The sequence below is a fragment of the Scyliorhinus torazame genome, chromosome 7 (assembly GCF_047496885.1).
Source record: "Scyliorhinus torazame isolate Kashiwa2021f chromosome 7, sScyTor2.1, whole genome shotgun sequence".
Lineage (NCBI taxonomy): Eukaryota > Metazoa > Chordata > Chondrichthyes > Carcharhiniformes > Scyliorhinidae > Scyliorhinus > Scyliorhinus torazame.
Genome location: NC_092713.1, coordinates 211652851 through 211678592, shown reverse-complemented (window position 1 = coordinate 211678592; position 25742 = coordinate 211652851). Strand labels below are relative to the sequence as shown.

The window sequence follows — 25742 nt, the reverse complement described above, 5'->3', positions numbered from 1 at the left end:
GAACTACAACATTCCGACTCAGCAAAATCGCTGTCAGCTAAACCAGAATTGACACGGGTGACCTGCTGTCCTGTGATTGTAATTTGCTGATGTCTTTTTTTTTAAGTCACTCATGTGCAGGGTTATAGGGAAGAAGCCAGGGTGTGAAACTGTGGTGCCGGATAGAATTGGACAGCTCTTTCAAAGAGCTAGCACAGGAATGGCAGGCTGATTGGCCTCCTGCCTGGCTGTAAAAGTTTCAACATGCATTTAAGTCCTGTGCTGTCGCTTCACCAGGATAGCACTTCATCAACAGATATACCTGATGCTGCTCCTGACATGCTTTTGTGTACCCGTTGCACCAGAGTTGGTCACCTGGCTTGTCGGCATCAATTTCAAGACCATGGGCGCGATTTAACGGGAAAAACAGAATGCCATTTTGGGTGCGGGTAGCAGGTTGCTTCTCGGCATGCCGAGAACGACCCCGCTATCAAACGGGACTCGGCAAGGGAGAGAGAGAGAGAGGGAGAGAGGGGGAGAGAGCTGATGTGCTGAGCTTGTCGATGCAGGAAGAAGTGGGGGTGTCCTTTTTTTTAAAAAATATTTTTATTGAACTTTTAACATTTTATACAAATCAAAACAAAGCAACAGGAAAACATGTATCAATGCCCAAAAAGACAAACTCCTATCAATAACTATAATAACCCCCCCCTAAATAAAACCTAGAACATCCCCCCTCCACTACACCCTACCCCACCCTGCACTAACAGCTAACAGTGCTTCGAGGCCTACCTCGCATCTTTCAATGAAGACTTCACGGACCTCCAGAGAAGCAGGTGCTCCATGCACGGGTGAGCCCAAGAGTCTTTAACCATTTCAGGGACGCCCCCTCGTACGCGGAGGCGATAACGCTGCTAAAAGGACATTATGTGAAATCCGTCAACCAGGTATATGCGAGGCACCTCCTCGCCACAAGACGCCAACGCCCTGGGGAATCACTCGCGGAATTCCTGTGCGCCTTGCGCATCCCCTGTCAAAACTGTGACTGCCGGGCGATATCGGCTATCCAGCACGCAGATCTGCTGATCAGGAACACCTATGTCACGGGCATGAACTCGAACTATATCCGCCAGCATCTACTAGAAGGGGGGACCCTCGGCCTCCCAGAGACAGTACAACTCTCCAACTCACTGGAGATGAACTCCCAGAACATGGGGACCTACACCTCCGACCGCGTGGCACCCTTGTGGGCCTCATGGGCACAGCCATCAACCGACCCGGGCGCAACGCAAACCTGCGCCGCGCAGCGGCCCCCAACGCCGGAGGCACGAGGTGCTACTTCTGCTGCCAGGGTACTCACCCCCGACAATGGTGCCCGGCACGGAATGCGACTTGTAACGGCTGTGGGAAGAAGGGCCACTTCACAAAAGCCTGCCAGGCCCGACCCCCCCTAAAGCTTCTAGGCCCAGCAGCGCTGCCTGCTGCCGGTCGGGGCCACCCCCAGCTGCCGCGCTACCCGCCATGTGCGACTCGTGGGCGCCGCCATCTTTAATCTCAGCTGACACGTGCGACTCACGGGGGCCGCCATCTTGGACACCATCTTACACCTCGCCCGCCACGCGCGACCCACGGGGGGCGCCACCTTGGACGCCATCTTGCACCTCGCCCACCACGTGCGACTCATGGGGGCCGCTATCTTGGGACCCCTCCACTACCTCCCGGGAACCCAGCTCACCCGACACACTGGCCGCCGCTACCACCAACCGGTCCGCTAACCGTCTTCCGACACTCGGCTCCGTCACACTGGACCAGTCCCAGCCGCACCACCTCGCAAAGTCTACAATGACCGTCCGGATCAACAGGCACGAGATGGCCTGCCTTTTAGACTCCGGGAGCACAGACAGCTTCATACACTCAGATACGGTAAGGCGCTGCTCCCTCCCCATCCTACCTGCGACCCAGAAAATCTCCCTGGCTTCTGGATCACACGCAGTGGAGATCCGGGGGTACTGTGTCCTCCCCCATCTCTGCGCTGCCCTATTACTGGGGCTCGACGTCCAGTGCCACCTCCAGAGCCTTACCCTAAAGTTCAATGCCCCCCCCTCACCATCTGTAGCCACGCAACCCTTAAGGTCGGCCTACCCTCCCTCTTTGCAAACCTCACCCCGGACTGTAAGCCCGTTGCTACCAGAAGCAGACGCTACAGTGCCCAGGACAGGACCTTCATCAGGTCGGAGGTCCAGCGACTCCTGCGAGAGGGGATCATTGAGGCTAGTAACAGCCCCTGGAGAGCCCAAGTGGTGGTCATCAAGACTGGGGAGAAGCACCGCATGGTCATCGATTATAGCCATAGAAGTTTTTAGAATTTACAGTGCAGAAGGAGGCCATTTGGCTCATTGAGTCTGCACCAGCCCTTGGAAAGAGCACCCCACCCAAGCCCACACCTCCACCCCATCCCCACACCTCCACCCTATCCCCGTAACCCCATCTTACCGCAGCTTTTTTTTTTTTTGGACACTAAGGGCAATTTAGCATGGCCAATCCACCTACCCCTGCACATCTTTGGACTGTGGGAGGAAACCGGAGCACCCGGAGGAAACCCACGCACACACGGGGAGAACGTGCAGACTCCGCACAGACAGTGACCCAGTGGGGAATCGAACCTGGGATCCTGGCGCTGTGAAGTCATTGTGCTAACTACTATGCTACCATTCTGCCCTTCAGCCAGACCATTAACCGGTACACGCAGCTCGATGCGTACCCCCTCCCCCGCATATCTGACATGGTCAATCAGATCGCACTGTATTGAGTCGTCTCTACAGTTGATTTGAAGTCTGTGTACCACCAGCTCCTTATCCGCCCAGAGGACCACCAATACACTGCCTTCAAGGCAGACGGCCGCCTCTATCACTTCCTCAGGGATCCCTTCGGCTTCACCAACGGGACCTCGGTCTTCCAAAGGGAAATGGACCGAATGGTTGACAAGTACGGGCTGCGGGCCACGTTCCCGTACCTAGACAACGTCACCATCTGCGGCGGTGACCAGCAGGACCATGACGAGAACCTCCGGCGCTTCCACCACACGCCGAAACTCCTGAACCTCACTTACAATAGAGAGAAATGCGTCTTCCGCACAACCCGCCCGGCCATCCTCGGCTACGTCGTGGAACACGGAGTCCTAGGGCCCGGCCCTGACCCCATGCACCCCCTCCTGGAACTCCCCCTTCCATACTGCCCCAAGGCCCTGAAGAGATGTCTGGGATTCTTCTCTTAATATGCCCAGTGGGTCCCCAACTACGCGGACAAGGCCCGCCGATTGACCAAGTCCACCACGTTTCCCCTGGAGACTGAGGCCCGACTGGCCTTCAATCACATCAAAGCAGACATCGCCAAAGTTGTGATGCACGCTGTGGATGAGTCCATCTCTTTCCAAGTGGAGAGCGATGCGTCGGACTTTGCTCTGGCCGCTACACTCAACCAGGCGGTAGGCCCGTGGCTTTCTTCTCCCGTGCCCTCCATGCCTCCGAAATTCGACATTCCTCCATCGAAAAAGAGGCCAAAGCCATCGTAGAAGCTGTGCGACATTGGAGGCATTACCTGGCCGGCAGACGATTCACTCTCCTCACTGACCAACGGTCGGTAGCCTTCATGTTTAGCAATACACAGCGGGGCAAAATCAAGAACGACAAGATCTTGAGGTGGAGGATCGAGCTCTCCACCTACAGCTATGACATCTTTATATCGGCCCGGGCAGCTCAATGAGCCCCCAGATGCCCTCTTCCACGGTACATGTGCCAGCGCACAAGTAGACCGACTCAGGGCCCTCCACAATAACCTCTGTCACCCGGCTGTCACCCGCTTTTTCCACTTTATCAAGGCTCGCAACCTGCCCTACTCCATCGAGGTGGTCAGGTCTGTGATCAGGGACTACCAGGTCTGCGCGGAGTGCAAACCGCACTTCTATCGGCCAGACAGAGCACATCTGGTAAAGGCCTCCCGCCCTTTTGAGCACCTCAGCATGGACTTCAAAGGGCCCCTCCCCTCCACTGACCATAACGTGTACTTCCTCAACATCGGTGATGAGTACTCCAGATTCCCCTTTGCTATCCCCTGCTCTGACATGACATCTGCCTCCGTCATCAAGGCCCTGCACAGCCTTTTCACCCTGTTCGGGTTCCCCGCCTATATCCATAGTGATCGAGGCTCCTCCTTTATGAGCGACGAGTTGCGTCAGTTCCAGCTCAGCAAAGGCATCGCCTCCAGTAGGACGACCAGCTATAACCCCCGGGGAAACGGACAGATGGAGAGGGAGAACGCAACGGTCTGGAAGGCCGTCCTTCTGGCCCTACGGTCGAAACGTCTTCCAGTCTCCCGCTGGCAGGAGGTCCTCCCCAATGCGCTCCACTCCATCCGGTCGCTTCTAAGTATGGCCACTAACCAGACTCCTCATGAACGTATGTTTGCCTTCCCCAGGAAGTCCACCTCCGGGGTCTCGCTTCCGTCCTGGCTGACAGTCCCGGGGCCCGTTCTTCTCCGCAAGCATGCGAGGAGCCATAAAACTGACCCCCTCGTCGAGAAGGTCCTGCTGCTCCATGCGAACCCCCAATATGCCTACGTGATACACCAGGACGGGCGGCAGGGCATGGTCTCCCTCCGGGATTTGGCTCAAGCAGGCTCCCCGGCGACAATCACCACCATACCCCACCCTACACCGTCTCCCCCCATCTCCGCCCACCTCCCTCATGAACTGACTCCCGCAGGCCCACCGAGGACAAGCAACACCACCCCCGCCCATACACCGCCCCCCCCCCCCCCCTCCCTTCGCCGACTCAACTTCCGGATGCGCAGGCCTCGACGCCGGCGCCCACACCACAGCCGGGACTGAGACGGTCACAGTGGAAGGTCAAGGCCCCCAACAGACTTGACCTTTAACACCACTTAACCCCCGCCGGACTTTTTTTAAACAGGGGGTGAATGTTGTAAACCACCTTATTGTGTTCATTGTATTATATTCACTGTGCTGTGTTGTACATGCCTGGGCTTGTCCAGGCTGGCTCCGCCTGTGGCTCCTCCCCTCAGGGCTTCTGGATAAAAGTGGCGACCCAGTTCGGGTCCAGAGGCAGGAGGCTTACTGTTTAGTGTATTAAAGCCTCAGTTACGTTTATCACTCGTCGTCTATTATTGATGGTGTATCACTACTCAAGGTACAAAAGCTCCACCAAATCACTCAGCCACAATGCAGCATTGGGTGACATCGCCTGCCTCGAACTCAGCAGAATCCGCCGCTGAGCCAACAACGAGGAAAAAGACAAAGCATCCACCTCCCACACCCGTCCTCAATTCCGCTGGTCAGACACCCCAAATATCACTACTAATGACAGGACTCCAGATCCACTGTCAAGAGTGTTGTTGAAAAAATACCCCAAAAACCCACCAACTTGGGGCAGGGGCAGAACATGTACGTTTGTTTCGCAGGCCCTCTCGAGCACCGCTCACACCTATCCTCAACCCCCTTAAAAGATCGACTGATTCTGGCCTTGGTGAGGTGCGCCCTGGCCACCAGTTTTAGTTGTATCAAACTTAACCTCGCACAGCATGACGTAGTGTCAAACCTGCAGAGGGATTCACTTCACACCTCCTGCTCCAAAATGGGTCCCACTTCCTCTCTTCACCTGGTCTTCACCTCCTCAGCCAAAACCTGGTCTTCACCCATGATTCATCCGTACATCCCGGACATGCTGTCCTCCTCCGAACCCACACAGGAGAGCGGCTCCTCTGGAAACATTGAAAAAGTCGGCCGAACCCAGTGACAGTACCTGAACATATCCACCCACAAGTCCTGCTTTCTCCCTCAGCACATAATAATAATAATAATGATAACAATAATCTTTAATAGTGTCACAAATAGGCAATGAAGTTACTGTGAAAAGCCCCTAGTCGCCACACTCCGGCGCCTGTTCTGGTACACTGAGGGCGATTTCTGAATGTGCAATACACCTAACAAGCACGTCTTTCAGGACCTGTGAGTGACATTCCGGCTGTGCCCTCACCAGCCTGGCACTGCCACTCAGGTGCCCTGGTAGGTATGCCCTGGCAGTGCCGGAGTGGCACTGCCCAGTTGACCAGTTGACACTGCCAAGGTGCCAGGCTGGCAATGCCAATTTGTCAGGGTGGCAGCAGGAGTGCCAGGGTACCACCCTGCCTAGAGCCCGACCACCCGAGGGCCTCCGATAGTCTGGGAGACCCCCCCAACTGCTGTTATGCCTCATCCACGTTTGTGTGGACAAGTGCTAAGCGGCACCCTGGTGAAGTCTCCCAGGTGCATGCGTTTGATCCAGGCCTTGGGAGAAGCATAACTGCTCACTTAAATATGCAAATCTGGATCCCACCCAATGAGGGATCACGTTAGATCTTGCGAGGCATCCGAGCGTTGCAAATCTCGCATGAGCCCTCTCACGGGATTTAATGGCCTCGTTGGGCGTGACAGGTCTGTTCAATTGGGCCCATGTCTATTCACACTTCCTCTCGACACATGTCTTGTTTCTTGATTTGTCCAATTATGGGCCCTGCTGCTTCTCCTGTTTCTGGACCTCTTCTTGCCACCCCCACCTATAACCCCTTTAAACCTCCCCATCACATCCTTCGCGTGCCCAGATTTGGGAAACATTGCCATATGTTTGGGGCTATGATTTGATTGTAGTTAGGTTTGGGTTAACCTTTATGGCAACCTGACAAGGCTTACTTTTGAGCCCGATTAAATTGGATATCCTAAATCAAAGAATTGAACACTTTAAATTTAACTACAGTCCAAACCTAAGGCAGGCTGATGGGAATTTGGACTTAAAAGGCACAATACACAGACCAACTGCCAGAAACATGTCTGGAACAAACTTGTCAATCACCCAATAGGAGGTCATCGCACCCTATTAATATGCACCAGTCTATTGTCGGTAACCCAGATCGAGCCAGACGCTCAGGCCCACCGAGCTCCTGCCATTGCCTTATATAGCAACAGGTTATGTGCCAGCAACACCACCGGAGATGGGCACCTGGGGCTGTCACAATATACACCAGTATATCATGGTGCAGACACACACACTGATGGACACACAGCAAGACCAATCAACACACACACCATAGCCAATCACCAGTTAGAGCACACTCACTATAAAGACAGAGGACATCAGAGTTCCCGCTCATTCGGGATGCAGCCTCTCAGAAGGACAGAGCTTACAGTACAGATCTTCACTGAGTGCATTGACTGGTTAGGACAGGCATAGGTCTGGTCATGCGAGAGTGCCTTTAAGAACTGGATGTTTCAGCAATGTACCTTTAAGAAAACAGTGATGTCAGAGAGTGGGTGGGGTTGAGTTCAGTTCAGCAATTTTGCAGTTTGCTTTTGCAATTTAAAAAGTGCTGGCTGGTTTTGCTGAAAGCAGTTTAAAAGTGCCTGGTTGTTTTGCTGTGATCAGTTTAAAAGTAGAAAGCCAGTTTGAGACAGCAGCTTGAGAACTTCTGGTTTGCTGTGAGTGCTTGAAAGGAGAAAGCCAGATTTGAGAAAGCAGCTTGGGGTGTGCCTGTGTGTTTCCAGAGAGTTTGCAGGAAGAAAGCAAGGTGCTGGAGCTGAAGTCGCCCAAGCTAATATATTTCTGCCATTCTACAGAAAATATATATATCCTTTAACCCGATGTGATACTGTTTAAAGGTGTTAAGCCTCATGGAAGTTTGAAGGAACATTTTAAGGAGTTATTTACTGTTGCAATATTTTCTGAGTTATCTTTGAAGTAAGGGGTGTTAAGAGATCCAATGTTTATTTAAGATGTTAAGTTGAGTTCATGGAATAAACAGTGTTTTGTGTTTAAAAACCCATGTGTCCATAATTGTAATCCCACACCGAGGGAAAAAGCCGTGTGCTCGGAAAAGCAACAAATCCATGAAAGGGAGAGGTTGGTTGAACTCCATGATACATTTTGGGGTTTGAAAACGCCTCGCCCATAACAATTGGGGGCTCGAGGGGGATAAAAGTCTATCTATTGGATTGGCTTTTGTGAACTTAGACAGTGAAGGATTGTTGCTTTTCCAGTGTGGTAGTTTAGTTTAAGTGGGGAGAGTGTTGTGAACAATGGCTCTTTCAGAGGCTCAGAAGTTTGTGGGGGTGGAGAATGTCACACGTAGTACTTTACGGACAGAAACGAAATGCAGACTGTTAGATTTGGCAAGAACATTGCAGTTAACATTACCTGACAAAATGCGAAAAGTGATGTAATTATGGCGGTGGTTAAGCATTTAAAGTTGCCTGAGATAGAGTTTGACTCATTGGAAATGGCAAAAATTCAGTTGCAAATTAAACAAATGGAACATGAGAAAGAATGAAAGCGGCTGGAATACGAGAGTGAGAGAGAGGAAAGAGAAAGAGAGAGAGAGGAAAAAGAAAGAGAAAGAGAGAGAGAGGGAAAAGAAAAGGAGAGAGAAGAAAGGAGAAAAGCAAGAATAGCCCTAGCAGAACAAAAAGAAAAAGAAAGGGAGATACAGATCAGGGAAAAAGATAAAGAGAGGGAGTTTGAACTTCAGAAAGTGGCCTTGGAACATGACAATCAGTTAAAATTGGCAGACGTAACGGGAAACATACAGTTGGATGATAGTGATGAGGATAGTGAGAAAGAGCGTCATAGTCGAAGGCTTGGTGGGGATCTATTTAAATATGTCCAAGCATTGCCAAGGTTTGAAGAGAAGGAAGTGGAAGCCTTTTTTATTTAATTTGAGAAGGTAGCTAAACAAATGAAATGGCCACAGGACATGTGGGTGTTACTGATTCAAACAAAGCTGGTAGGTAGAGCTAGTGAAGTGTTTGCATCACTACCGGCTGGAACCTTTGAGGAGGTGAAGAAATCCATCTTAAGTGCATTTGAGCTAGTGCCTGAAGCTTACAGACAAAGGTTTAGAAATTTAAGGAAAGAATTTGGTCAAACATACATGGAGTTTGAAAGGCTCAAACAGAGTAATTTTGATAGATGGATACGGGCTTTGAAAATAGACCAAAACGTATGAAGCTCTCAGAGAAATTATACTTTTGGAGGAGTTTAAAAATTCAATTCCTGATGTAGTGAGAATTCATGTGGAAGAACAGAGGGTTAAAACTGTGAGATTAGCAGCGGAAATGGCAGATGATTATGAATTAGTTCATAAATCAAAGATTGGTTTCCGACATCAGTTTAAGCCGGTGAGGACATGAGAAATACTCAAGTGGTAAACGTAAAGGTGATCTGATGGGAGACAATAAAGAGAGTGTACCTCAGATTAAAAAAGAAATCCAGGAGGGTGGAAAAGAAATGAAAAGTTTCAAATGTTTTCACTGTAATAAACTAGGCCATGTAAAGTCACAGTGTTGGTGGTTGAAGAAAAGCACTGGGAAGGCTGATGTGGTAAAACAGGATAAGATAGTGGGGTTTGTTAGAGTGGTCGAGGAAAGCCCAAGGGAAGCGAAGGAGGTGCGAACGATTGTACAGCCTGTTCAAGAAGTAATTGTTAAGAAGGTGCCACATGTCTTTAAAGAATTTACCTGTGTGGGTAAAGTTTACTCATGTGTATCAGGAGGAGCAGGTAAAGAAGTCACAATTTTAGAGATACAGGGGCTAGTCAATCTTTAATGGTAAGAGATGAGGAATTATGTAGTTTGGGAAGAATGTTGCCAGAAAAGGATGATATGTGGAATTCAGGGTGAGAGGAGTAGCGTTCCATTATATAAGGTAAGGTTGGAAAGTCCAGTGAAGCGTGGTGAAGTGGTAGTAGGAGTAATAGTTAATCTATCTTGTCCAGGATTACAGTTTATCTTGGGTAATGATATAGCTGGATCGCAGGTGGGAGTGATGCCTACTGTGGTTGATAAGCCAGTGGAAAATCAGTCAACTGAAGTGTTGAAGGACGAATATCCTGGGCTTTTTCCGGATTGTGTAGTAACAAGGTCGCAAAGTCACAGATTAAGACAAGAGGAGAAATCAAAGAGTGAAGATGAAGTTGAAGTGCAATTATCAGGAATGATTTTTGATCAGATGGTTGAAAAAGAACAAGAACAGGTGGAGGATGAGGCGGATATTTTTAGTTCAGGAACATTGGCGGAGTTACAACAGAAAGATGTAGAAATAAAACAGATATATCAGAAAGCATATACGGAAGAGGAATCTGAGAGTATACCAGAGTGTTATTACCGTTAAAATTATGTCTTGATGAGAAAATGCAGACCTATACATATGCAGACAGATGAAAAGTGGGCAGAAGTTCATCAAGTAGTATTGCCGGTAGGGTATAGAAAGGAGGTGTTGCGAGTTGCACATGAGGTACCAGTGGGAGGTCATTTTGGAATAAGGAAAACTCAAGCTAAAATACAGAAACATTTTTATTGGCCTGGACTACATAAAGATGTAGTTAAATTTTGTCAATCATGTCATCCATGTCAAGTGATAGGGAAACCTCAAGCAGTGATAAAACCAGCACCCTGAATACCCATTCCAGCATTTGAGGAACCTTTTACAAGGGTCCTAATCGATTGTGTAGGACGACTTCCGAAAACAAAAAGTGGGAATCAATATCTTTTGACTATAATAGATGTGTCTACTAGGTTTCCAGAGGCCATTCCAGTACGTAATATTGCAGCTAAAAGGATTGTGGAGGAGTTACTTAAATTCTTTACTAGATATGGACTACCCACAGAAATTCAATCGGATCAAGGAACACATTTTACTTCAAAGTTATTCAAAGAAGTTATGGATAGCTTAGGAATAAAACAATTTAAATCAACTGCGTACCATCCAGAATCACAGGGAGTGTTAGAAAGGTGGCATCAGACATTAAAGACAATGTTGAGGGAGTATTGTTAAGATTATCCAGAGGATTGGGATAAAGGAATCCCATTCGTATTGTTTGCAATTAGGGATGCACCTAATGTGTCTACCGAATTTAGTCCTTTTGAACTAATTTTTGGTCATGAGGTGAGAGGACCACTTAAATTGATTCAGGAAAAATTGGTGGGTGAGAAATCGGAAATTACACTATTGAATTACGTGTCAAATTTTAGGGAACGATTAAATAGAGCAGGTGAATTGGCTAGACAACATTTGAAAGTTGCACAAAATGTGATGAAACGGGTAGCGGACAAGAAATCCAAAGTTCGTAGTTTTCCCAGTGGGGATAAAGTTTTCGTGTTGTAGGGGAGCCTTTAAAAGCTAGGTTTTGTGGACCGTATCAGATTGAAAGGAAATTAAGTGAGGTGAATTATGTGGTAAAAACACCAGATAGAAGGAAGACTCACCGAGTGTGTCATGTGAATATGCTTAAAAGGTACTTTGAAAGGGAAGGAGAGAAAAAGGAGGTTTTAATGATTCCAACTCAAAGTGATGAACCAAATCCAGATGACTGGGAATTTGACATACCTCAAACTAAATTGGAAAATGAGGATGTTCTTAAAAATTGGGATGAATTGTTAAGTTACCTTCCAGAGGAAAAACGAACTGACCTGAAAGAGTTATTGATATCACATGGGCAAGTTTGAAGAGATAAATTGGGAAGTACTAAAATAGCTATACATGATGTAGATGTGGGAAATGCTATTCCGATCAAACAACATCCATATAGACTTAACGCTTTAAAATTAGCACAGGTTAACAAAGAGATTGAGAGTATGCTGAAGAATGGCATAATTGAAGTGGGTTGCAGCCAATGGAGCTCACCCGTAGTGATGGTACCTAAACAAGACGGTACCCAACGGTTGTGTGTGGACTATAGAAAGGTGAATGCAGTTACAAGAACGGACTCTTATCCTATCCCACGTTTGAAGGATTGCATTGAGTAAGTGGAACAATCTGCTTTTATTTCCAACTTCCAGACATGGAAAGAACATTTTAAACATCATATGGAGTTCTTCGATCGACTTCAGGAGGCGGGTTTGGTGATGAACCTAGCCGAAAGTGAATTTGGAGAAGCCCAAATCACTTTCCTTGCGGAGTTTCCGATACCCTCAGGACAAAGGGAAATAATGCGATTTCTTAACATGAATGAATTTGATCGAACCTTTGTGCAAAAGGTGGCGTGATTACTCCACTGATGGACTTGCTAAAGAAACCCAAAAAATTTCAATGGACAGCGGACTTTCAACAGGCTTTTGACTGCTGAAAGCTGTGATCACCAATGCTCCTGTATTGGAGAATTGTAAGGGACTCTGTGGTCAGATTGAACTAAATTATCTGATTCTGAAGAGAAATGCCGAGGAGTAGAGGAATGGATGGATCGTGCAGAGACTTTGCTCAAAGAGACTGTCAATCGAGAAGGATTTCGGTTGGAGGAAGAAGAGCAAAGAAAAATGGTCATGAAAAATGGTTATTATGCCTGTTTGCGTGTGTTTTTTTTTTAAACGTAAAAGTATTTTTACTGTGTACATTTCTTAGTGGATAGTGCAAAATTGAAAATTTGAAACCATCTTGAAGTTGATGGTTAATTTTTTTTTCTTGGGGGGGTGGTGTCATGCGAGAGTGCCTTTAAGAACTGGATGTTTAAGCAATGTACCTTTAAGAAAACAGTGATGTCAGAGAGTGGGTGGGATTGAGTTCAGTTCAGCAATTTTGCAGTTTGGTTTTGCAATTTAAAAGTGCCGGCTGGTTTTGCTGAGAGCAGTTTAAAAGTGCCTGGCTGTTTTGCTGTGAGCAGGTTAAAAAGAAAGGAAAATGGGGACAGAGATGGTTTTGTGATGGATTGGGATAACGGTTGGGATGACGGTCAGAAACCCCCAGCGACGTGGTTTGGAATGTGCAGGGGCTGAATGGGCAGGTGAAATGACAGAGGGAGATTGTGAAAAGTTTGAAGGCGGAGATAGAGTTTCTTCAGGAAACACATGACGCACTATCAATTACGACGAGACGAGAGTAGAGAGCAATCGAGGCTTTATTACGCAGAGACGTGGAGCCTCCCGCAGCTGCTGCCGAAATGGCTGCAGCTCGGAGGGCCCACACATTTATACTCTGCCTACTGGGCGGAGCCAGCAGGCAGGGATCTACCCCCGTACCTGTCGTACAGGGGCCTGACTGTAATACCCTCGTATGCAGTATATAATATAACAGTGGTGACTACCACATTCACCCCCTGTTAAAAAAAGAGTCCAGTGTGGGTGGTGGAAACTATTTACATTCAGGTTGTTGGAAACTATTTACATACAGGTTGTTAAAAATTTTTTGAAAGAGTCCACAAATTTAGACGGTCGGGTGCCTTGATCTGCCGTTGCAAGCGCCGCAGGTGTGGTGTTGATGCTGCCATTGGTTCGGTCGTCGGTGACTCCGGGAGCGTGTCGACCTCATCTTCATTCATGGGTGGGACCAAGGGGAGGGTGGATCGTCCTAGAGCGGGGGCTGTGGCGGGGTGCGCCGGGGGAAGGGAGGGTGGCGCCGGGGCGGGGGCCAGCTGGTGCCAGGTCCCTGAGGGAGACTGTGTCTTGGCAGCCATCGGGGTACGCTACGTAGGCGTACTGTGAGTTTGTGTGGAGTAGCTGTACTCTCTCAATCAACGGGTCCGCCTTGTGGAGCCGCACGTGCTTGCAGAGGAGAACGGGTCCTGGAGCTGCCAGTCATTTTGGGAGCGAAACCCCGGAGGTGGTCTTCCTAGCGAAGGCAAAGAGACGTTCATGGGGAGTTTCGTTAGTCGCAGTACACAGGAGCAACCGAATGGAGTGAAGGGCGTCGGGGAGGACCTCCTGCCAGCGGGAGGCCAGGAGATTTCGGGACCGTAGGACCAGCTGGGCGGCCTTCCAGGCCGTCCCAATCTCCCGCTCCACCTGCCCATTTCCCCGGGGGTTGTAGCTGGTCATCCTGCTCGAGGCAATGCCCCTGTTGAGCAGGTACTGGCGCAGCTCCTCGCTCATAAATGAGGATCCCCGGTCGCTGTGGACGTAGGCGGGGAAACCGAACAGAGCGAAGATGGTGTTAAGGGCTTTAATGACAGTGGCAGACGTCATGTCGGGCATGGGATGGCGAAGGGGAATCTCGAGTACTCGTCGACCACATTGAGGAAGTATGTGTTACGGTCGGTGGAGGGGAGGGACACTTTGAAGTCCACGCAGAGGCGTTCAAAGGGGCGGGAGGCCTTCACCAGGTGTGCACGGTTTGGCCGGTAGAAGTGCGGTTTACACTCACCACAGACCTAGCAGTCTCTGGTGATAGACCTGACTTCCTCGAGGGAGTAGGGCAGCTTGCGGGCCTTTATGAAGTGATAAAAGTGGGTGACCCCTGGGTGACAGAGATTGTCGTGCAGGGTCCGGAGTCGGTCCACTTGTGCGCTGGCACATGTACCTCGGGATAGGGCATCGGGGGGTTCGTTGAGCTTACCGGGGCGATACAAAATCTCGTAATTGTAGGTGGAGAGCTCGATCCTGCACCTCAAGATTTTAGCATTTTTGATCTTACCCCGCTGTGTGTATTTGAACATGAAGGCAATCGGCCGTTGGTCTGTGAGGAGAGTGAATCTCCTGCTGGCCAGGTAATGCCTCCAATGTCGCACAGCTTCTACAATGGCGTGGGCCTCCTTTTTGACAGAGAAGTGCCGAATTTTGGAGGCATGTAGGGTGCGGGAAAAGAATGCCACGGGCCTGCCTGCTGGTTGAGGGTGGCGGCCAGAGCGACGTCTGATGCATCGCTCTCGACTTGGAATGGTAACGTCTCGTCGTCCGCGTGCATCGCGGCTGTGGCGATGTCGGCCTTGATACGGTTGAAGGTCTGGTGAGCCTCAGCCGTCAGGGGGAAAACGGTGGAGTGAATGAGTGGGCGGGCCTTGTCCGCATGGTTTGGGCCCCACTGGGCGTAGTATGAAAAGAACCCCAGGCATCGTTTGAGGCCCTTGGGGCAGTCGGGGAGGAGGAGATCCATGAGGGGGCGCATGCGATCAGGGTCGGGCCCTAGAACTCTGTTCTGGACCACATAGCCGAGGATGGCTAATCGGTCCATGCTAAACACACACTTCTCCTTGTTGTAGGTTAGGTTAAGGAGTTTGGCGGTGTGGAGGAATTTGGTAAGGTTAGCATCGTGGTCCTGCTGGCCGTGGCCGTAAATGGTGACGTTGTCCAGGTACAGGAAAGTGGCCCGCAGTCCGTACCGTTCAACCATTCGGTCCCTCTCCCGTTGGAAGACCGAGACCCCGTTTGTGACGCCGAAGGGAACCCTAAGGAAATGGTAAAGGCGGCCGTCCGCTTCAAATGTGGTGTACTGGCGGTCCACCTTGCGAATGGGGAGCTGGTGGTAGGCAGATTTCAGGTCTACTGTCGAGAAGACCCGGTACTGTGCAATCTGATTGACCATATCAGATATGAGAGGGAGGGAGTACGCGTCGAGCTGCGTGTACCCATTAATGGTCTGACTGTAGTTAACGACCATCCTGTTTTTCTCCCCAGTTTTTACCACTACCACTTGGGCTCTCCAGGGGCTGTTGCTGGCCTCGATAATACCTTCCCGGAGCAGCCGTAGTAGGCGACGGGTTTGCAATCCAGGGTGAGGTTCGCACACAGGGAAGGCGGGTCGACCTTAAGGGTCGCGAGGCCGCAGACAGTGAGGAGTGGTATAGGGCCGCCGAATTTGAAAGTTAGACTTTGGAGATTACACTGGAAGTCTAAACCTAGGAGTGTGGTCGCACAGAGGTGGGGAAGGACGTAGAGCCGGTAATTTTTAAACTCCCTTCCCTGGACTGTGAGGTTTGCTACACCAAGCCCCTTTATATCTACGAGTGAGAACCGGAGGCCAGGGAGATTTTTTGATTAATGGGGTGGACGAGGAGAGAACAGCGCCTTACCCTGTCGGGGTGTATGAAGCTCTCCGTGCTCCCAGAGTCGATTAGGCAGGACGTCTCGTGCCCGTTGATAAATACAGTCGTTGTAGCAGTTGAGAGTGTTCAAGGCCGGGACTGATCCAGAGTCACCGAGGCTAATCGCAGCAGTTGAGTGTCCTCTTCGGGCAGTGTGTGGTCAGCCGAGCTGGGGTCCTGGGGGTCCATCAAAGATGGCGGCTCCCATTAGTCGCACATGGCTGGGGGTGCACAAAATGGTGGCGCCAATCCATCTAACGTGGCGTCTGCGGGACAAGATGGCGGTGCCCAGGGGCCGCACGTGGCCCTGGAGTAGGAAGATGGCGGCGCCTGCTGGCCGCACAGGGACCGTGGAGAGGTTTGTGGTGGCGGTCCGCATTCGCCGCCAGAGACTGCGGCAACCGCACGGGCCTGGCATACCACCACGAAACGGCCCTTTTTACCGCATCCCTTGCAGGTGGATGCGCAGGCCGGGCAGCGCTGGCGGGGGTGCTTGGCCTGCCCGCAAAAGTAGCAGCGGGGCCCCCCGGGGTTGCCAGGCTGCCTTGCAGCACAAGCTTGTGGGGGAATGGGGGATGTCTCGGGGTCGGCTGCGGAGGGGTTCCACACTGCCCAGGGGGCTGCCGGGAACATAATCGCAGGCGTTTCTGGAGGCCACATCCAGGGAGCCTACAAGGACCCGTGCCTCCTTGAGACTTAGAGTGTCTTTTTCTAGCAATCGCTGGCGGATTTGGGAGGACAGCATACCTGCCACGAAAGTGTCCCGGACCAAGGGTTCAGTGTGTTCGCTCGCCGAAATTTGCGGGCAGCTGCAGTTTCTCCCCAACACCAGGGGCGCACGGTAAAATTCTTCCAGCGATTCCCAGGGATTTGTCGCCTCATTCCTAGCAGATGTCGGGCGTAGACCTGGTTTACCGGGCGAATATAATGTCCTTTTAGCAGCTCTAATACCTCTACTACCACACAGGGCACTTGGGGACAGGAAGGAGAGGGCCGCTCAGCAACAGTTGATCGACTCCATAGTGGATGTGGATCGGCGGTACTCCACAGCCCCGAACATGGAACTACTCGTAGAGAGGAAAAAGCTACAAATGGAATTTGACCTGCTCTCCATCGGGAAAGCAAAGTACCAACTCCACCAGACACGAGGGACAATTTATGAATGTGGTGGTATGTATTAGGGGTAATACGGTACACCATGAATGCCGAGGAGCTATTGGAGGACAGATTGGATCTGCCGCCTACTGGGCTCCACCCAGATAGGCGGGGTATAAGAACCCGGTTTACTCCCCGCAGCTGCATTCTGTGACTGAGCTGCTGGGGAACAAGTGTTGCTCTTATTAGCCTATGTTTTATTAGCTCTAATTCTGTCACCTTTGCTCACGAGTCGCCAGGTATCTTTCTGATACCGCCCCGTGGTTCAAGCTCAAGTAATGATTAATAATACAGCACACCGCTTAGTAAATGTTAAATCAACGATCATTTATTATATACAGCAATAAATACTTACACAATAATACTACCTCTAGACTATTACCTACCACTAAAGGCCAATACTTAACTTTGGTGATGGCCCACCAGGTCAGGGAAACGAATGGCTTATCGAATTGGGTCTGGCCTGCGGGATTCAAAAAGGCTGGTATGGGTCGATAGTCTGGAACACCTATCAGGTAGCGATCGCTGGAGTAAGACTTACTTGTTCTTTCGTTGAAGGGTCTCGAAGGTTGCGAGTAGGAGAAGAAGGGTCGATCTGAACTTGGTCCCTATCTTTATAGTTCCCAGGGGCTTCCCGCCTCTCGCGGCGGACCTTGACCCTGGTCCCAAATGATTGGACTTGGTCCCGATCACTGGGTTCGATATGTTCCAATAATGGGGCGATTCCTTGATTGGGGGGGTGGTCGTTCACCTTTCTTTGTCTCGGCCACTGCTGGCGCCGAGAGGTCTGGATCGGTTTTCAATTGCTAATTTGTAGCAATTGTTCCCGGGGATAGCCGATTAAACTGCAGATGGCTGGGTTGATGTGCTGCTAATGGTTGCATAAATCGGTCTGGACCGACTTCCCCAGAGCCGAATTTACTGTTCTGTCTGCAGCTGTCTGTTTGAGTCCTGTTGGCTGATTTTCGCATCAGCCTTTTCAGTTCGCCATTTTACATCGGGGTTTGGCCAAATTAATCGGGAATCAGCCATTTTAGGTGGCTACACAAGTCTGCTCAATAAAGCCTCGATTGAAGTTCTCTACGTCTCACCTCGTGTGTGATCGATGGTGCTACAATGAACATGGAGAAAAAGCCAGCCACCTTCTGGCTAACCGGCCGAGAAAGCAGGTAAAACACAGGAACGGCAACCTAGTCACAGTGTCTGGAAATACGAGCGGTAGGAAATCATGGAGAGTATCAACTCAATGCAGTTGGGGAAGGCACTGGGTGGGTCCACACGGGTTCCTGGCAGACTTCTATAAGACAGCACTGGCCCCGCACCAGCGGGAGATGCTCAATGACTCGCTATCAGTGAAGAGCCTGCCACCCACGCTGTCAAAGGCTTCAATATCACTGTTCCCTAACAAAGACAAGGACCCGTGAGTATGGGTCATACAGACCCATCTCACTCTTAATCACTGATGCCAAAGTCTTGGTGAAGGCCCAGGCGAGGTGACTGGAGAGTTGAGTGCCAGAGGTAGTCGCGGACGGTCAGCCATGCTTTGTCAACGGCAGACAACCACCAGCGAACATCAGACGCCTGCTGAATGTGATTATGATACGACCCAGGGTGCAGAAACCAAAAGTGATCAGCTCCCTGGATGCAGAGAAGACCTCTGACAGAGTCAAATGGAGGCACTGGAACGTTTAGGGTTTGGGTCAAGGTTCACCTCATGGGTGAAACTACTGCAAAGCAGTCCCATGGCGAGTATTTGGATAAACACCACCAGCTTTGAATACTTCCAGCTGCACAGAGGTACAATGCAGGAATGCCCATTATCCCTGTTGATATTTGCCCTGGCATTGAGCCACTGGCCATTGCTCTCAGATCAGCGAAGGGGTGAAGAGGCATCCAGAGGGGGGGGTCAGAGAGCACAGATTCTCATTCTGTGTGGATAACCTGCTCCTCTATATCTCAAATCCCATAATCAGGATGGGAGGAATAATGGAACTCCTGCGGGAGATCGGAACCTTCTCAGTTTACAAACTCAACCTGAGCAACAGCGAAATATTCCGCATGAGCCTGTGGGAGAGGCGGGATCAGAGCTGGGAAACTTGCCATTCAAGCTGCCCCAAACTAAATTCTGATACCTGGGTATCCAAATAGCCTACGACAAGATATAGATCTAGAAATAGAACCTGTCGAGTCTGATGGAGGAAGTAAAGAGGGACTTACATTGGTGGGGCTCACTCCTGCTCCCCCTGGTGGAGAGAGTGCAAACAATCAAGAGGAATGTACTGCCTAGGTTACTCTTCCTGTTCAAACCCCTCCCGATCTTCATCCCCATGTTCCGGTCTTCGGGGGTATCAGAACAGCCAGAACTCTTTACGAGAGAGGAGTAACCGGGTCACCCGCTGGAGACTCCTACTCGGCCGGAGAGTGGCAGCGCCACCCAAGGCCGCAGGCTAGCTATCTAACTTGGCGGAATTCCTTAAATTGGAAAAAATAAAATTCTCCATTCGGGATTTGGAGGACGGCTTCCACAATACGTGGAAGCAATTCACCAGCCTGTTCAAGACCTGTTTGGAACCAACAACCAATCGGGGGTGTGGAGACTAGGACAGGAATGGATAACCGAACAAATGAAAGGGGTGAGGGTCGGAGGGAGGGTAAAAGGGTGAGTGGGAGAAAGGGAGGGGGAGAGACACCAATTAGGGTGAAGGGCAAGCAGGGCAGAGGAGCCATAGAGGACAAAAGGCAGGGAGACACATGGGTGCGATTTCACCAGAGTGCACCCAGTTGGCACCACACATGCACCTGGTATGTTTTAATACCAGGAGGCAAGAGGTACAAAGTAGGTGCGACACAGATGGGATAGCCAAGTACAGGGGGCCTGATGCCAGGGCACCCGTACCGGTATCTGTACACACGTTACCCTCATATCCATACCTGTGTTAGTTCCGATTGTCTTTTCATTGTTTTGTTTTTTATCCTTTTCTCTTTGCTATTGTGTATATATATATATATACCCATTCTGTTGATATCTCTGTATTATTGTGTAATTTCCTTGCAATAGTATTATAAATGCAAACCAATTAAACTAAAATTTACAAAAGGAGTATGTAGAGTTCAATCAGAGTGCCAAGGTCTCGCCCTCCACCATTTGGGAGGCTTTGAAGGTGGTGGTACGGGGGAAGGGGGTGTGTGATCTCATACAAGGTCCATAGAGACAGGGTGGAGAGGATGAAGAGGCAGCGATTGGTGGATGCAATTTTGTAAGTCGACCGGCGTAACTGTATGGTCCCGATCTGGGAGATCTTAACGGAGCGGAAGAAGCTTCAGGGGGGGAATATGATTAGTTGATGACAGGGAAGGCGACGGGCTAGCTTCGGAGACTGAGGGAGCTTCTGTATGGGGAGAAGGCCAGCCACCTGTTACACATCAACTGAGGTAACATGTGGCCGCACAGGTGCAGGTGGAGGAGATGTCTTGTATGGGGGTAAGTTTGAGGGCTCTGCCTAAGGACCCCCTTCCGTTTGCCCCGGTGAGATAACCCGTGAGTCTGGTTGTGGCTTCATCCTTAACAGTCTGGAACCAGGTAAGGCAGCATTTTGGTGTGGGGGAGGGGTATGTCAGGGCTGGCTCCTATTTGCGGGAACCACTGATTCTCCCAGCAGTGTTGGATGCGAGATGGTGGCACGGAAGGGGTGGAACGGGTGAGGGGCTTGTTAGTGGAAGGAAGGTTTACAAGTTTGGGCGAGTTACAGGAGGAATATGAGTTGCCAAGGCAGGGGAAGATCAGGTATATACAGTTACGGGATTGTGTGTGGACAGAGGTGCCCCTGTTCCTTATGCTGCCACTGCATACTTTGTTGGACAGGCTGTTGTTGCCAGATGAGTTGGGGGATGGGAAGATTGCAGATATTTATGGATGGCTGCTGGATACAGGGAAAGTACAAATTGAGGAGGTGAGGATGAAGTGGGAGGATGAACTGGGCATGGAATTGCGATGGGGGGGATGTGGAGTGAGATTATGCACTGGCTGAATGCAACGTCGTCCTGTGCTATGATGAGCTTGGTACTGTTCAAGGTGATGAATAGGGCTCGCATGACACAAGCGCTGATGAGTGGACTCTTTTTAGAGGTAGAGGATAAGTGTGAGAGATGTGGAGAGGAGCCGGCAAATCATGCCCACGTGTTTTGGCCATGTCCGAGATTGGTAGTGTTCTGGGGCCCAATATTTGAAGCATTATCGAAAATTGTGGGGATGGAGATGTCGCCGGGCCCCCTGGTGGCGATGGTTGGGGTGTCGGAGCTGCCAGAGCTGTTGGAGGGGAGGGGGGCTGATGTAGTGGCCTTCACCACTCTGTTGCACGGCGGTGAATTCTACTGGGGGTAGTGTTCGGTGGAGCCACCGAGGGTGTTGGCATGACTGGGGGATGTAACAGAATTCCTGAAGTTGGAATAGATTAGGTTCGCCCTTAGATGTGTGGAGGGAGGGTGGTTCCGGGCAAGATGGAGGTTGTTCTTGCCCCCGTTTGAGGACTTGTTTGTTGCCAGCAGGTTGGGGGGGGGGGGGGGTGGGGGGGGTTAAGGGGAGAAAAAAGGGAGAGGTTGGCAAACTGTGGGGATTGTGTTAAATTTTTGCATGATTATGTGTTCATGTTTGTGTATGCTCTTGTTTGAATAAAAATATTTTTTAAAGTCTTTGGATACTGAGGGGCAATTTAGCATGACCAATCCACCTCACCAGCACATTTTTAGACTGTCGGAGGAAAGCAGAGCAAACCCACGAAGGCAGGGGAGTGAAAGTGCAAACTCCACACAGACACCCAAGGCCAGAATCGAACCCTGGTTCCTGGTGCTGTGTGAGGCAGCAGTGCTAATCACTGTGCCACCATGCCATCCTTTGACTTTCCACTATTCATTTCGGCCCCTGAATTTCTGCCCACGTTTCAGGTTTTGGATTACTGAGCCCACCAGTCAGGATTGAGGTGATCAACATTCCCTTAGGAATGTACCACACATCAAAGGGCAATTAGAGGGGATATTGGAGGTGGCCCTAAACTTGGGAATACATTGTTTATTCCCCCTATAACTACCAAAGCCTTTGACATTCAGCAGATTTATCAACGATCAATCTGGTTGCAGCATGTATACTGGATAAAAAATGACATTAAACTGACTTACCCTCCAAAATCAGCAGATTTGAATAGTCTATATGATCATTAAAAAGGCCGCGAATCTCAACACGGCAGCAATACCTGCCACCGTCTTCTTCACCCAGGTTGTCCACGGTGAGCGATACATCCCCTTCCTCTATCTTACCATCAAGGTGGTATTTTAGGGAGATTTTCGAAGTTACAGTTTTCCCATTTGTTGTAACCAGTGTCTCTGAACAGTAGGTGTTCGTGCACCATCCCCTGCCCCAGCACATTTCAGATTCACCATTCAGTCTGACAGAGTAGCTGCACGGCAGTGTGACCGACTGTCCCAGGAATCCTCGCACTTCAGATCCTCTTACAAAGGTGACTGGACCTGAAAGATTTCAAGTAAAGAGAGTAAAAATCCAGTGTCCATTGCAGTGGCAGAGAAAGTGCACAGACTATGGACAGACAGCACAGTACAAAACTATCAGCTGGATTGTCTCAGTAACATACTGGCACAATATGTTATTGCATTGAATTAATTTGTATTAACTTGCTACAATGTAAGAAAATGTGTGTTTTAAACTCAAAAACGTACCTAAAAGAACAATTAGTGCAATCAAACGAGCGACAACCCCAATAGCAAACATCGTGCTGGACACTGCGGGTTGGAACTATCTAAGTTACCGTTGGTCAGTTGAACGTTCTAATATTAGATCAGTGTGTGGTTAAGAGTTTCCTTCAAACTTGCAAGGCGGTGCTTCCAGTAATATAGGGCCACGAGGAAAGGGAAGGGTTTATCAATCATTTATTTTCTGCACTGGCTTTCCGTTCACAAGGTGTGGGCCCACTGACTGGGCCAGCATTTAATGCCTATCCCTAAACACCTTGAGCAGATGGTACTGACACACATTCTTGAACCACTGCACGGGGTGACCAACTTGCATGGAGAGAATTAAGGGACTAGCTGCCATGGGCGTCCATACAAGCGGGTGGGGGATTGTGCACTGCCAGAGCTGTGTGGGGGTGGCTGATGCCACTACTGACTGTGCCACTGCTGTGAGATCATGCAAATATCAGGGCCGGGATTCTGGCGACTGCCTTCCATATTCTCCGCCGCCGATTCTCGGGACTCGCGCCGGTCGAGGGCTGTTGACAGCGCCTCCACCCCCCCCCCCCCCCCCCCGACGATACTCCCGGCCCCGATGGGCCGAGTGGCCGACAGGTTTGGCCGAGTCCCGCCGGTGTAGGTTACTCAGGTCCCACACAGCGGGGCCTGGAAGGTGAGCATCCTGGAGGGGGGGTGGGGGGATCCAACCCGGGGGGGGGGGGGGGCCACAGTGGCCTGGCCCGGGATCAGGGCCTACCAATTGGCGGGCGGGCTGGATCCGTGCTGGGCCTATTTTACTCCGCCGGACCCCTTTAAGGCTCCGCTATATTGCCCGGGGGCCAGTGCAGAGAAGGGAACACCCGCGAATGTATGGAAATACGCCGTACCATGCATGCGTGGAATCACACCGGCTGTTCCGCGCATGCGCGAACCTGCACGGGCCATTCCACGCCGGCTGGAACTGTGGAGACCACTCCGGCGCCAGCCTAGCCCCCTAGGAAGGGGAGCATTCCCCATTATTGGGGACGGTTGACACCGGAGTGGTTGGCGCCGCTTTTATCACCGGCGTGGGGACATAGCCCTATTATTAGAGAGAGCAGGTACTTCATTTGAACGAAATTTAATGTTCAAATTACAGAATAAACATCATTCCAGCCCTATACAGCCTGTGACACAGTACAGTGCACTCAGATGCCAGAAAATCCTGATGTACTATCAATGACCACGAGACAAAAATGGTGAAACTATTAAGGCTTTATTGCACAAGATGTTGAGCCTCCTGCAGCTGGAACCAGAATGAGAGCAGCGCAGGAGAGCTTACACTTTTATACATTGCCTGCTGGGGGGAACCAGCAGGCTGGGATTTACCATGTTACCTGTAGTACAGTGGCAGTACCGTAATACGCGTAGTGTGTTACCAGTGGTGTTTACCACATTCACCCTCTGTTTAAAAAAGTCCAGCAGGGGTGAAAACAATGTTACAGATTGAGTCTGTTGGGGGCTCTGACCCTCCGCCGCGATAGCCTCAGTCCTGGTGGTGATGTGGGCACCGATGTGGTCACCTGTGACTCCGGGAGCGCGTTGTCCTCTCCTTCGTCACCCCTTAGTGGATCCGGTGAGGGGGTGGATACTGCTGGGGTGGGGGATGCAGTGAGGTTCGCTGGTGAGAGGGTTGGCGGCGCAGGGGCGAGGGGGGCAACCAGAGGGGGAGGGGACGGTACCAGGTCAAGGGTGGTGACGGTTGTGGGTGGGGACCCAGCGGGTGCCAGGTCCCGGAGGGAGACTGTGTCCTGTCGCCCGTCGGGGTGTGCTACATAGGCGTACTGTGGGTTTGCATGGAGGAGATGGACTTTCTCGACCAGGGGATCCAATTTGTGACTCCTCACATGCTTCCGTAGGAGGACGGGCCCAGGAACTGTCAGCCAGGTTGGGAGAGAGACCCCGGAGGTGGACTTCCGTAGCAGGGTGGATGAAACACCGGAGTCAAAGAGACAGGTCGTCTCGTGCCCATTGATCTTTACAGTCATCGTAGCGGTCGCGAGGTTGCCGGGCTGAGACTGATCGAGGGTGATGGAGGCGAGCGGCGGAAGATGTTGGGAGATGCTGGGCTGATCAGCGGGTGGTGGAGGTATTGGCGGGCCCTGGACGGCCGGGTGAGCAGGGGTCCTGAGGCGGCGCCCACGGAGCGCACATGGCAGGAGACATCCAATATGGCGGCGCCCACGGGCGGCACGTGGCACGTGGCGGAGAAGATGGCGGCGCCCCTGGACCGCACGTGGGGGGTGTAGCAATGCTGGGCCTGGAAACGGCAGCGACCGATCGGGCCTGGCAAACGGAGACGAAGTGGCCCTTCTTTCCACACCCGTTGCAGGTCGTGCTCCACGCCGGGCAGCGCTGCCTGGGATGTTTGCTCTGGCCACAGAAATAACATCTGGGCCCTCTGGAGTTGGCTGGCTGCTGCGCGGAGCAGGCTTGTGGTGTACCCGAGTCGGCAGATGGTGGGGCCCATGATGCCCACGAGGGTACCGCGCGGTCGGAGGTGTAGGCCTCCGGATTGCGGGAGGCCACTTCTAGGAAGTTGGCAAGCTGCACAGTCTCTGTAAGGTCCCGCTGGCAAACGTAATTAGACTTAATGCCCGTGACATAAGCGTCTCTGATTAGTAGTTCGGTGTGTTGGACTGGAGACACTGTCTGGCAATTACAGTTCCTACCGAGTATCCGTAGAGCCCGCAAGAATTCGACCTGAGACTCCCCCGGGTGTTGGCGTCTCGTGGCCAGGAGGTGCCTGGCGTACACCTGATTCACAACCTTGATGTACTGTCCTTTTAGTAGCGTCATTACTTCTGTGTAGGTGGACGCGTCCTGGATGAGGGGAAGAACTTGTGGGCTCACCCGCGAGTAGAGGATCTGGAGGTTCTGCGGGTCTGAGAGTGTTTCAATGGCTGCTCCGAGGTATCCTTCAAAGCAGGCTAGCCAGTGCTCGAAGGTGGATGTGGCGTCGGCTGCGTGAGGGTTCAGCTGAAGGCGATCAGGCTTGATTG

At 51.0% G+C, this 25742-nt stretch overlaps 1 protein-coding gene across 1 annotated transcript in view; it reads right to left on the bottom strand.

Moving 5' to 3' along the window:
* The window catches only part of LOC140427388 (T-cell immunoglobulin and mucin domain-containing protein 2-like), a 112599-nt gene extending 87060 nt beyond the window's left edge, over nt 1–25539 (bottom strand). Inside the window, exons 1-2 of the mRNA XM_072512930.1 lie at nt 25413–25539; nt 22135–22482 (exon numbers count right to left, since the gene is read on the bottom strand). Of these exons, the coding sequence (XP_072369031.1) occupies nt 22135–22482; nt 25413–25539 (475 nt within the window). The remainder of the gene's footprint in view (nt 1–22134; nt 22483–25412) is intronic.
* Between the last annotated feature and the right edge of the window lie 203 nt (nt 25540–25742).